Source organism: Micromys minutus (genome assembly GCF_963924665.1).
Source record: "Micromys minutus genome assembly, chromosome: 29".
NCBI classification, from domain to species: Eukaryota; Metazoa; Chordata; class Mammalia; order Rodentia; family Muridae; genus Micromys; species Micromys minutus.
The window spans coordinates 4,365,676-4,378,417 of NC_137964.1; the positions used below are offsets into that span (position 1 = coordinate 4,365,676).

A 12,742-nucleotide genomic window follows, 5' to 3' on the forward strand; every position below is an offset into this window, starting at 1 on the left:
CTCCATTCCTTTGTATCGGCAGCAGTTCTGCCTGGATCGAAGCTGGAATAAGATCGGAGTTCCTTGAACTGCTGGCTACTCAAGGATTTTTTTTTGTATCGTTTTTCCTTTTGATTTTTTTTGCAGTTTTTTTTTTTTTTGTAAAAAAAGAAGAGAAAGAAGAAGAGGAGAAGGAGGAGGAGGAAGAAGAGGAAGAGGAAAAGATAGCAGCAGCACTATGTTGAACTGTTCTTCAAAATATAAACCTGGAGGCCAATAGGAGACAATATATTACAATAGTAAAATGAATGGATTTTTTTTAAAAAAAGAACATAATCATAATAGATATTTGAATTAATGGCATTAAAGAATTACACTCAAAGATGGGCATGCTGACATATCCCTTTAACCTCTGCACTCAGAAGTCAGAGGCTGGCTGATCTCTAAGTTTGAGGACAGCTTAGTATACAGAGCAATTTCCAGGACATCCAAGGCTATGCAGAGAAACCCTGTTTCAAAAACAAAACAAAACAAAACAAAAACAAACAAACACACACACACACACACACACACACACACACACACACAAACAAAAACAGAGCAAAAACCAAACCCTACCAAAATGAAAAGTTTACTTAATTTTGAGACCAAGTCTCACTATGTAGTTCTAGCTGTCCCAGAACTCGCTCTGTAGACCGGGCTGGCCTGGAACTCACAGGGATCTGCCTGCCTCTGCCTCCTCAGTGCTAATATTAATGATGTGCACCACTCTCTAGTTCCAACAGCCTTTTCTGTCTTTTCCTGAAAGAGGAAATCCTATCTAATCCTAACTAAAATGTCATCTGCTCTAAAACAACCCTTCTATCACAAGATGTTTCTTTGTTTTCCCAGAGGAGCCAGTATACATGTCTTTTATAGGAATTCTGCAGCAGTTCATACATGAAAACTAGAAAGTTAAAAGCATACAGTCATTAGCTAGGCATGGTACGGACGGTTTTTAATCCCAGCATTTGGGAAGCAGGGGTAGATCTCTCTGAATTTAAGGCCAGCCTGGCCTATACAGCAAGTTTCTGAACAGCCAGAACTACATAGAGTCTGTCTCAAAACAAAGCAAAACCAAACCAAGAGACAATTATCTACCATGTCATGTAGATATGGTCACATCATATCTACAGTCAAAAGCAGGGAGAAATGAGTTAGTATATGCATGCTTACTTTCCTTTCTCTAATCTTATACAGTTCATGACCCAAACCCACCCATAGTAGACTGGCTCTTCCTGAATCATGCCCCAGGCCAGCCTGGCAGGGAGGAACTGTCTAACACTTTATTAAAGACTCTTCCTCGGTGATCCTAGATCGTCAAGGTGCGTTTAAAACTTAACCATCACCTTTCCTAAAAGAACACACTGTCCATTTGCCTTCTAAATATTTATGTTTGGGGACAGTGAGATGGCTCAGTGGGTCAAGGTGCATGCCCCCAAGCCCGATGGTCTCAGTTCTATTCTTGGGACCTATATCGTGAAAGGAGAGGACCGACTCCACAGGTTGTCCTCTGACACACACTAAACAAATACATATATAAAAATGTTAAAATATTTATGTTTATACACATAGACTAATCCATCTCTTAGCCTAGGGCAGAAAAATCTTCTTTTTGTAGAGATTCATTAAAAAAGAAGGTATGGAAGTGCAACAGTGTCAGGAGATGGGAGCCTGGAGTGGCCATGACCGACCATAGAGATAAACCTCCTTCTGGGACCTCCCAGCATCCTAGAGAGGAACCGGACACGGGCCCTTTCCATAGGGCACCTGCCTGACAGCATCCGCCACCTACTTCCGGTCCGCGCAGGCCGGGGCAGGTGCTGAGCGCGCAGTCAAGGCCGCGGCCGAGTCCGGGGCGGGGCTGGACGGATCGGGCTGTAACTCGGCTGTGCAGCGGCGGCCCGAAGGTCGTTATCTCCTCGCACAGCCGTGATCTCAGGTAAGATCCATGTAGGTCGGGCCAGGCTGGGGGCCTAACGTAGGGTGTCCACGAATTCCAGGAAGACCTTGACCCTGGGACTCCGAGAAGGGACGCTAAGCGTTTTTAGACACAGATGCAAGACAGCTATTGGAATAGCCACGCGGCACCTCTGTCTGCCAGAGGCCTGAAAGATCCATGAGGGCCTCTTGCCCCCAGGGCACCGACCAACCGAGCTAGGCAATAGCTGGAACGTTCGAGAAAGCTCTATGCAGCCGAAAGATGAGTGTTGTAGATGGAAAAAGGAGGAATCGGTTTAATAGGCGGATAAAGAAATACAGTAACATCGATTAGAATGTGTAGCATAAGGTCGTGGCCTGTCGCCCGCTAGTTGCGGTAATGAGCAGAGCATCTTTACTGCTTTGAGCTTGGGGCCTGTTTTGTCCCGGAAGTAAACAAAACTCATTTTACGGTCTGCATTTGCAGTCTCTTTTTCCTTAGGTGTAATGTTTGCTTTCCACCTGTCGTTCCTTCCTTTCTCTCTCCTCCCTCCATCTTCTCCTCTCCCTCCCTTCTAGTTTCCTTGTACCCAGGTTGGCATGGAACTCGTCCTGCCTTGGGCTCTCAGGTTCTTTCTTTTTTGAGGACAGGTTTTTCACTATGTATTCTGACTGTCTTGGAGTTCACTATGTAGAGCAGGTTGACCTCAAACCCACAGAGATTGCCTGACTCTTCTTCCCAATTCTGGGATTAAATGTGTGCACCAGTACACCCAACTTTTTCTTTCTTCTTTTTTTGGATATATTTTTACGTGATGAGTTTTTTTTTTTTTTTTTTTTTTTTTTTTTTTTTTTTTTTCTTTCTTTCTCCACTGCATGTATGCCTATACCCGGTGCCTAAAGAGTCCAGAAGATGCAACAATTTTTTTTTTGGAACTGCAGTTACAGACAGTTGTGAACCACCATGTGTATGCTGGGAACTGAACCTGGGTCCTCTGCAAGAGCAGCACGTGCTCTTAATCGCTGAGCTGCCTCTCCGGCCTCATCTGTCCTTTTAGACCTCCCGAGATTTGGGAGGAGACAGCTGTAGCTGCCTGCATATTCTCCCTGTCTCCTCTTTCACTTTATTCTCTGACGTTTTTTTGTACACGCATATGATACCTCTTGAGTGTATCTACCCTACCCCTCTTACACCCCTCCAACTCCATGACCTCTTCTTTTTCCTTGGGATGAAGACTGAGTTCACTGGCTTAGTCCTATTCAGTTCTTGTGTAGATGACCATGGCTGCAGTAAGTTCACACGTGCAGTGGCCATGACACGTCCAGAAGACAGCATTTCACTGCACTCTTCACCATCTTCCGACTCTTAGGTTCTTTCTGTCCCCCCTTCTATGTTTCCTGAGCCTTGGCTGTGTGGGGTGTTGATACAGATGTCCCATTTATGCCCGAGCACTCAACAGTTACTTAGTCTCAGCGCTTTGACCAGCTATGAGTCTCTGCATTACCTGGAAGTACACAGAGGCTTCCCTGGCCAAGGCTGAGAACAGCACCAATCTATAGGTACAGACCAGAATATTTAGAAGGTGGTGTGACAGAAATACCACGGTAGTAGCTTCTCCCTTAGGCTTATAACCTCCCTGGCTATGGACTTTTGAGCAGGTTTGCAGTGCCAGGCATGAATTTTCTCCTGTGGAGCAGCTGCAAGTTCAGGCAGACAGCGCTTGGTTACTTCCATAACCTTCATGCCGCCATTGCACCAGGGGACTTGTCTTGCCTGTCAGGTTATTCATTACCGTAGCACGCAAGCTCCCTGCTGAGAAATACCAGCAATGGCTTCTCTCCTCCAGTGGCCCATATAGCACCTTCTAGCCTTATGAAAACCAGCTAGCATGGAAGAAATTTCAGGTCAAATCCAGCTTGACTTTTTTCCTGTGTCCAAATGTATTGTGTCTTCATCAGGGTTTTACTGTCTGGTTATAGGCAATCAAGCACAGTGTAGTAACCAGTATGGCACAGTATTTATTTACACCGAGCACACTATCATAGTCAAGCCTCTAGAGAATTTCTCGGTTTTAACTTTAAAAATCTGTCTTGATTTTGTCTGCTCTACTGTCACCACCCTGACTGACCTAAGCTCAAGTCAGTTGATAGGAGTTCCATGATAGATGTCAGAATTCTGAGAGGTCACTGGATGGGCTGACCTTCTGTGCATCTTGTGTTCTCAGACGGGTCATCCCTGTTGTCACCCTCAGATTTGCTGGAGCTTGAAGATGCTGAAAGAGCGTCTGGAGATGGCAGAAGATCCTCAGCAGCAGATGGGTGCTCCAGTGGTCAAACTGGAGAAGGAGCTGCCGTGGGGCAGGGGTGGGGAGGACTCTAGTCCCGAGGCATTTCGGCTGAGGTTTCGGCAGTTCCGCTACCAAGAGGCTGCTGGTCCCCAGGAAGCCCTCAGAGAGCTCCAGGAGCTGTGTCGGCGGTGGCTGAGGCCGGAGCTGCACACCAAAGAGCAGATCCTGGAACTGCTGGTGCTGGAGCAGTTCCTCACCATCCTGCCCCAAGAGTTCTACACCTGGATCCGAGAACACAGCCCAGACAGCGGCAAGGCTCTGGTGGCCATGGTGGAGGAGCTAATGGGGAGCACGGAGGCCAAGGCGGTGGGTGAGAAGAGGGTGTCCACGCCTTTCTTGGTTGGTGTGGGGATCAGAGATGAAGAGGTTGAGAAAGTGATGGGAACAGATGAGACATGGGACCTCCTCCGTTGACCCCCAGTTCCCAGAGGGCCTTTCCTGGAGAGGGGTTGAAGATTCAGGGGTTGAGATGGCTCAGTGGGTAAGCACTTGCAGTGCAAGCGTGAGGCCTTGAGATAAGGTCTCCAGGACCTATAGATACTGCACACGTGTGATCCCAGCAGTGAGACTGGCAGCAGAGAAAGGAGCCCCCCGGAAACTTGCAGGCCAGGGAGCCAGACAGAGTCAGCAGTGATGAGCAAGAATGTGTACCATAAGGTAGAAGATGGGAACCAGTATGTACGCATGAACACACACTCCTCACACACATCATATACACACTTAAAACAGTAAACAAAAGAAAGCCATCTCTAGGAAAGATGTCCATGGGCATCGGGGACCCCTGGTGAGCCACAAATCCAATGGAAGCAGTTGTGATTGTTTTCCAGGTCCACTGTAAGCTCTACAGGTCCTTGGGAGGAGGCTAATGGGAGTGCTTCTGCCAGAGGCAACTGAGATTCAGGCACAACTCCAGTCTGTCACTCTGGGATTCCTTATTTACCCTTAGGGACCTCCACTTAGGCAAAATCAGTTTGCAGAAAGGAGCTGAGGAGCAGAGTGAGGTGTATTAAAGACATTTATTTTTTAGGGCCGGGGAGCCAGTTCAGCAGGTGAAAGGACGAGAACTGGATTCTGGTTTCCGAGCCTCCATGTCCGCACTGGTGGGCGTGGTCCACTGGGTGGGCGTGGTCCACTGGGTGGGCGTGGTCCACCTGTGGTCCCAGCATTCAGGAGGTGGAGTTGGCATTCTCTGAGGGAGCTGGCTAGAGAGTTGGGGGAAGTCAGCAAGCAAGAAATGTCGTGAAGGCCTTGCCTAAATATGCAGGGTGCAGATCTTTAGGGAAAGAGTTCACCCACTGTGCTTGATGTGCATGCATGTGCACCCACTCGATGTGAACATGCATGCAGCATGCATAGGTACCACACACACAAAGACATTCTAAATAATATTTTTTTTAAAGCTTGACAGTGATGGCACATGCCTTTAATCTCAGTACTCAGCAGGCAAAGGCAGATGGATCTCTGAGTTCAAGGCCAGCCTGGTCTACAGAGTGAGTTCTGGGACAGCCAGGGCTACACAGAGGAATCTTGTCTCTAACAGACAACGGAAAAAACTATTTTTAATTTTTATAAAAAATTTATGTGTATGGGTGTTTTGCCTGTGTGTAGGTCTGCGTAGCGTGTGTCAACAATGCCTCTGGAGTTCTGATATCCTAGAACTGGAGTTATAATTATTAACTGTCTTGTGGGTGCTGGGAATTGAACCAGGTTCCTCTGAAAGAGCAGCCAGTGCTCTTAACCATCTAGTTATCTCTCCAGCCTTTAAATAGATATCTTTGCTTTGTTTGTTTGTTTGTTTTTTTTTTTTGGAACTCACTCTGTAGACCAAACTAGCCTCAAACTCAGAGTCCTACCTGCCTCTGCCTCCATCACCTGGCTTAGATAAGTGTCCAAGGCCAGGAGGAGAGAGAAAGAGAGAAGGGTGGTGGGGGAAGGTGCTGGAGCTCACATTTTGGCTCACAGTTTGTTGGGGAAGTGTGGTGTCAGAGGATGAGACAGTTGGCCACACTCCATCCACCTTCAAGAAGTAGTGGTGAGGGGGCTGGAGAGATGGCTCAGTGGTTAAGAATATTGACTGCTCTTCCAGAGGTCCTGAGTTCAGTTCCCAGCAACCACATGGTGGCTGACAACCATCTGTAATGAGAGCTAGTGCCCCCTTCTGGTGTGTCTGAAGACAGCTACAGTGTACTCATATACATAAATAAATAAATTAAAAAAAAAGAAGTAGTGATGAATGCTGGTATTCAGCTCCCTTTCACCTTTTTGTTTTAAAGATTATAAATTTGTATTTTTATTATGTGTGTGTGTCTGTGTGTTAGACACTATATATATATATAATATATATATATATATATATATATTCTGGTATCCACAGAGGCCAGAAGAGAATGTTGGAACCCCTGGAGCTAGAGCTATATATACATGGTTGTGAACCAGGCTTAGGTCTGCAAAAGTAGTATGTGCTCTTAGCTGCTTTCTCTTTTAAGTTTAATTCAGCTCTCTTTAACAGCCTCCAGCTAATTTGTATGGGGATTCTTCTTAGGTTCCATGCCATGCCCAGGGAGAACATTTGGTCACAGCCCTTGGAGGAGGATCTTGGCAATCAGGCATCCACTTGGGGCCAGTAGAAGTCAAGCCTGAGTGGGGGATCGCCCAGGGGGAAGGAGTTCAGAGCCTAGGCCCAAGCACCGCAGAACAGCTGAGCCAGGGCCCTGGCGATGGGACACAAGCCTTCCAGGAGCAAGGTAAGACTCAGATAATGAGGATGGAGGGTCCCTCCCACCCACAGTGAGTTTTCCGAGCTACCTCCCCTCCCCCAGTAGGAAGCAGATGTATTTTTTTTACACCTTGACTAGTTTTATGGGGTACATGTTGAACCTTGTTACCGAATCATTTCTTCTCCCTTCTTCTCACACCCTTTAGAACTACTGGGCACTATGCTAATGATACGGGAGAGGTATCAAATATCACATGGGGGAACAAACCACATCCAGCTGAGAGAGAAAGCTGTCCTCATGAGGGACTCAGGAGTGTGCCTAACTCTGAGGGGACAGGGCTGGGACAGTCTGAGCCAGAACAGGCAGAACTTCTGGCTGTGGGTCCTTGTGGTACTGATGTAATTCTCTGGTCTGTGGGTTCTGAGGTTGTGTGTGTAGGTGTGGGGTGCCTTTGAGCTGACAGACAAGAGCCCTGATACCTTCGTGAATTTTGTTTTTGCCCAGCATTGCCCATTCTTCACGTGGGTCCAGGGCTTCCCTCTGTGAGTGCCAGAGATCAAGACATTGCTGCTGGGTTTCTTGCAGCCACGTCCCAGGTGAGCTGACATACTTATTTTGGAGATTTTATTTATTTGTTTTGGATATGCATGTGTTCAGAGGGGCCAGAGGGCAGCTTTATGTGATTGTTTCTCAGCTTCTATCTTTATGTGTGTTCTGGGGAATAGAGCGTGGATCATTAGGCTTTAGCTACTGGACATTTTTTTTTTTTAAACAGCCTTAAGGTGGAGCTTAAGGAGATACACAGAGGTGGGTCAAGCTTGAGGAGGGAATGCAGGTGACATCTGGATGCTGAGTTGGTGGGGGCTAGCAGGGCCATGGTCACATGGTCTGAGCATGTCAGTTACCCCGAGTTAAAGCTGTTGGGAGATGGCAGTTCTTCTCCCAACTCATCCAGGGTCCAGTTCCTTCTGTCTTTTCTTTACCTGAGCCTCTCTTTGATGCTACTGGTGGACTTCCCCACCTTTGTTTTTAAAAATGTATTTAGTGTATGTGTGTCGAGGGATATACCACAGTGCTCTTGTGGAGGTCTGAGGACAGCTGGCTGGAGTTTTTCTCCTTACACCATTTCATTTCTAGGGATTGAACTGAGGTTATCTGGCTTAGCAGCAAGTAGTTTAGTGCCTTAACCCACCAAACATTTCACCAACCCTAGGTTTCCCAACTTTTTAAATTTGTTTTTATTTTTATGTGTATGAATATTTTGCCTGCATGTATGTACGTATGTGTACCATGTTTGCCTGGTGCACTCAGTGTCTAGAAGAGGGCCGCTATAGGCAGTTATTAGCTGCCTTGTGTGTGCATGTGTGTGCTGGGAACTGAACATGGGTCCTCTACAAGAGCAGTGAGTGCTCTTAGTGGCTGGGCCATCTCTAGCTCCCAGGGCTCTTTCTTTATCTACTGCAATCTCCTGTCATTTCAGGGTCTGGGGCCATTTAAAGACATGACTTTGGGTTTTCCTGAGGAGGAGTGGAGGCACGTAGCCCCAGCTCAGATCGACTGCTTTGGGGAATATGTGGACTCACAGGACTGTGGGGTCCTTCCAGGTAAGACTTTGCTGGCCTAGGTGAGGAAGAGGAGTTTGGGAGCTGTAGCTTAAGAGTCTTGCCCTAGCCATGGTGCTGCTGACAGAACAGGTGGGGAGAGTGTGGAGTCTTGGAGAAGCTGGCTTGGTACATACCTGGGCTAACAACAGGAAATAGGATGGAGCAAGCAAACGTAAGGCAGTGACTGGCTGTGACGAGGCAGGTCATTGATGCCAACACACTGGTTTTGCGCCCATGACTGAAGGGCAAGGAGGGCTGCAGAGAAAGTGGAGGAGCAGAAAAGGAGCGTGGATCTTGTCCATCCACAGATGGGGACTGAACAGCCCCTGCATGCAGGCCCTAAGTAGCAGCTTTGGTTTGGGATGAGGTGGGGCTGGGGATGTGCTGGATGGGAGGATGCAGCGTGCCTGCATGTGTCTGGACAACTGTAGACAGTGAGGCCTGACTGGTGAGGGCAGTATGAAAGAGGCCAGGGAAGAGAGTCACTAAGTTACATTTGTGTACGTGTGCTATATACATGTATACGGATGCACATGCCTGTGCTCATGCCCAGAAAGTTTCTCCCTTTATCACTTGGCCTTATTCCTCTGAGGCCAGGTCTTTCTCTAAACCTGGAGCTTGAGTTTTTCAGTTAAAACTGGCGGTTCTAGTGATCTTTCTGTCTCTGCCACCCACAGTGCTGTTGTTACAGCCGTTCAAGAGACCATACTGGGCTTGTTCTGTGCATGTGGGGATCTGAAATCAGGTCCGCTGTGCACGGTGCTCTTAACCACTGCCATCTCTCCAGCCCCACTGAGTTAGATTTTGAAGGAAGTAAAAGTCTGAGTTAGTAGAAAATTCAGTGGGAGGGTATTAAAATCTGTCATGCAATTTAGTATCAGGACAGGGAGGTGGTAAGGAGTTAAGAAAGGTCAGAGTTCAGGGCTCATGGAAGTGAAAGGTGTTGAGGTTGTGAACCCAAGGAAAGGAAGAGGAGCCATTGATGGGACACACTAGGAAGCTGGCTGAGGCTATACAGGCCTCACTCAGGATTGCCTGGTTTACAGAGTGAGACTCTGTTCCAAAACAAACCACCACCACCACCAAGATAAAGGGATGCATTGGAGGCAAAGTCATAGGGCACCAAGTTTCTTAGGTCACTGATAGAAAGAGAGGAGCTGTTTTCAGGTATGCTTTGCTGGCAGGACCACAGTATCACAGTGGCAGAGTGAGTCTTCAGGTGTGAGGAGGGCGGCTAAAGAGCCACAGATAGCATGACAGAGGCTGAATGTTAGTGATGTGTAGATGGCATCATGACTGTGGCAGCCATGAGGGGCCTGAGAGGAGAGATGGCAGCCTATAGGCCTTTCAGTTCTCAAGAAAGAAGTGCGTTTCTGTGTTTGGAGATTTTGGGATGGTGGTAAGTCCATACTGTGTCTCCTAGCCTAACCCAGCCCACATGGCCACTGGCATGCAGGAAGCCCTCAGTAAGAGTTATAAGCATTTGTCTCTGCCTGCTTGTGGTGTGGAAGGAATTAGACTTGCTCACATCTGTAAGTGGGAAAGAGTTGAGGGCTACAAGGTCAGACTACAAGGTCCAGAGTGGTGGTTCTCAACTTGTGGGTTTTGACCCTTTTGGAGTCACATATCAGATGCAGATTTAGTCCTGCATATCAGGTACTTACATTACGATTCATAACAGTAGCAAACTTACAGTTATGAAGTAGCAGTGAAATAAGTGTATGGCTAGGGGTCAGCACACATGAGGAACTGGATTAAAGGGGCACAGCGTCAGGAAGGTTGAGAACTGTCCTAGAGCTGGCAGAGAAACAGGTACAGAGAGCCGGCTGCTGCAGCTGCTGGGCTTGGAGGGTGTGTGGAACATCACCAGTGTTACCCTTTGCCACACAGGTGCTGGGGGCAAGGAGAAGGAGGCTAAGCCCCAGGAGGAAGACCTGAAGAGAGCATTTGCTGGGTTGACTTCCGATGGGTTTGGAGAAGCCGCCATCCAGGTTCCTGGGCCAGGGGGCACCTGTGAGCAGGAGCCTGGGGGCTCTGGGACCACTTTGCCTGGGCTTCCTGCTCCTCAGCATGGGGTCCCCCTGCCTGATGCCCTCAACACCCATAATTCTTTCTGGAAGCCTTTCCAGTGCCCCGAGTGTGGCAAAGGCTTTAGTCGGAGCTCCAACCTTGTCAGGCATCAGCGGACCCACGAAGAAGAGAAATCCTTTGGCTGCGTGGAGTGCGGGAAAGGTTTCACCCTGAGGGAGTATCTCACCAAGCATCAGAGGACCCACCTGGGCAAGAGGCCCTATGTGTGTGGAGAGTGCTGGAAGACCTTCAGCCAGAGGCATCACCTGGAGGTGCACCAGCGCAGCCACACCGGGGAGAAACCCTACAAGTGTGCTGACTGCTGGAAGGGCTTCAGCCGGAGGCAGCACCTCCTGGTGCATCGAAGAACGCACACCGGGGAGAAGCCCTACACCTGCGAGTGTGGCAAGAGCTTCAGCAGGAATGCCAACCTGGCGGTGCACCGGCGTGCCCACACCGGGGAGAAGCCCTATGGCTGCCAGGTGTGCGGCAAGCGCTTCAGCAAGGGGGAGCGATTGGTGCGACACCAGAGGATCCACACCGGCGAGAAGCCCTACCACTGCCCAGCCTGCGGCCGCAGCTTCAACCAGAGGTCCATCCTCAACCGTCATCAGAAGACCCAGCATCGCCAGGAGCCTCCGGTGCACTGAGCCTACCACGGGAACAGCTCTGCCGTAGGAGCTACTTGTCTTGCACTGAGTGGTCTGAGTAGTGCCCAGTGAGGGACTGGAGAGTGCGCTCAAGTAGGAGGAGGGCAGAGCCTGGCGGAAGCTTGCAGAAGGCACACAGTTTCCCTCACCTGTTATAGGGAAACACTATCCTGAGCTTCAGGATTTTTATCCTACAGTGGGGATGGGAACGCACCTTCTGAGCAAGTTCAGAGGAAAGGGCAGACTTTTATTGCAGATAGGCAGCTTGAAGTTCATTTTCTTTCTTTCTTTCTTTCTTTCTTTTTTTTTTTTGGTTTTGTTTTTGAGCTAAGGTCTCATTATCTAAGCTGGTCTCAAACTACTTTGTAGCTGATCTTGAACTCCTGGTGCTCCTGCCTCTACCTTCCCAGTGCTGGAATTGCAGGAGTGTGCCACCATGCCTGGTTTATGCTATGTTGGAGATGAAACCCAGGGTTTGTGCGTGTTAGGTGGGGTACTCTACTGACTGAGGTATGTGCCCAGCCTTGAAGCTCTTCCTGTGGAGAGCTCTGTCTTGCTTGCAAGATCATTAGCCTAGGCCTGCCTTCCCTCCGTCTTTCATTTACAAATATTTATTAGACATCTACTGTGCTCCTGGCTCTCAGAATGCCGTGGGAATGGAACCAATGATACCGTGGCGTGTGTGAACAAATCGGAGCAGTAGCTTGTAAGTATCCCAAAGCACGTGTTGTTTCAAGTGCCACATCAGAACCTCGGCACCCTCCTGTGCCAGCCTGTCCTTGTGTGGGACCTCACTTTCCACCTCAGGTGGGGACTTCTTTCATGAAGCCTTGTTTATGTTGCTTTCTTGGCAGCCTTATTGTCATGGACTGGAACATTCTACTCTCATCTGTAAAGTCTTCCCATCTCATTCCTTGCACTAACCACAGCCACTAGGAAATTAATATTTTGCTACTGATCACTGAATAAACGTGAAAATATTTTAAGACAATTAGCAACTTTCCTGAAAATTCCTGGTCAATTAATCTGAAAGAGAGACTAATATCAATGCCTTTTTTTGAGGGAACTTTAGTATATGTACTATTTCAGAGAAAGAGTGAGGGCCTTTGTGGGTGGGCACAGGGTATTGGACCTATGGCCTGACTCATGCTAGGCCAGTTACATATCCAGCTCTACCCCTTGCTCCACACAAAACATTTATTTTAAAGTCTTTATATGTTGCTCTGAACCCACCCGCTCCATTTTCTGGGTTGTCTGGAACTCCACATCTGCACCGCTAGGCCTGGCTAACTCTTATTCTCACCTTACTCATCCTGTGTTTATTGAGGTCCGGCAGTGTGCTAGGTGCTTCTCTGTCCCCGAGCTTGGAGCTGGGAAGACAGCTCAGCTGTTCAGAGAAGTGCTCTTCTTGTAGA

General features: G+C 48.3%; 1 protein-coding gene across 1 annotated transcript in view; it reads left to right on the plus strand.

Annotated features, from left to right (window-relative positions):
- ZKSCAN5 (zinc finger with KRAB and SCAN domains 5) overlaps nt 1-12,285 on the plus strand; it is a 68,869-nt gene extending 56,584 nt beyond the window's left edge. The window contains exons 9-15 of the mRNA XM_080941008.1: nt 1,829-1,960; nt 2,441-2,447; nt 4,191-4,592; nt 6,829-7,030; nt 7,508-7,599; nt 8,484-8,607; nt 10,498-12,285. Coding sequence (XP_080797134.1) covers nt 1,829-1,960; nt 2,441-2,447; nt 4,191-4,592; nt 6,829-7,030; nt 7,508-7,599; nt 8,484-8,607; nt 10,498-11,327 — 1,789 coding nt within the window. The 3' untranslated portion in view covers nt 11,328-12,285. The remainder of the gene's footprint in view (nt 1-1,828; nt 1,961-2,440; nt 2,448-4,190; nt 4,593-6,828; nt 7,031-7,507; nt 7,600-8,483; nt 8,608-10,497) is intronic.
- Nucleotides 12,286-12,742: the final 457 nt, after the last annotated feature.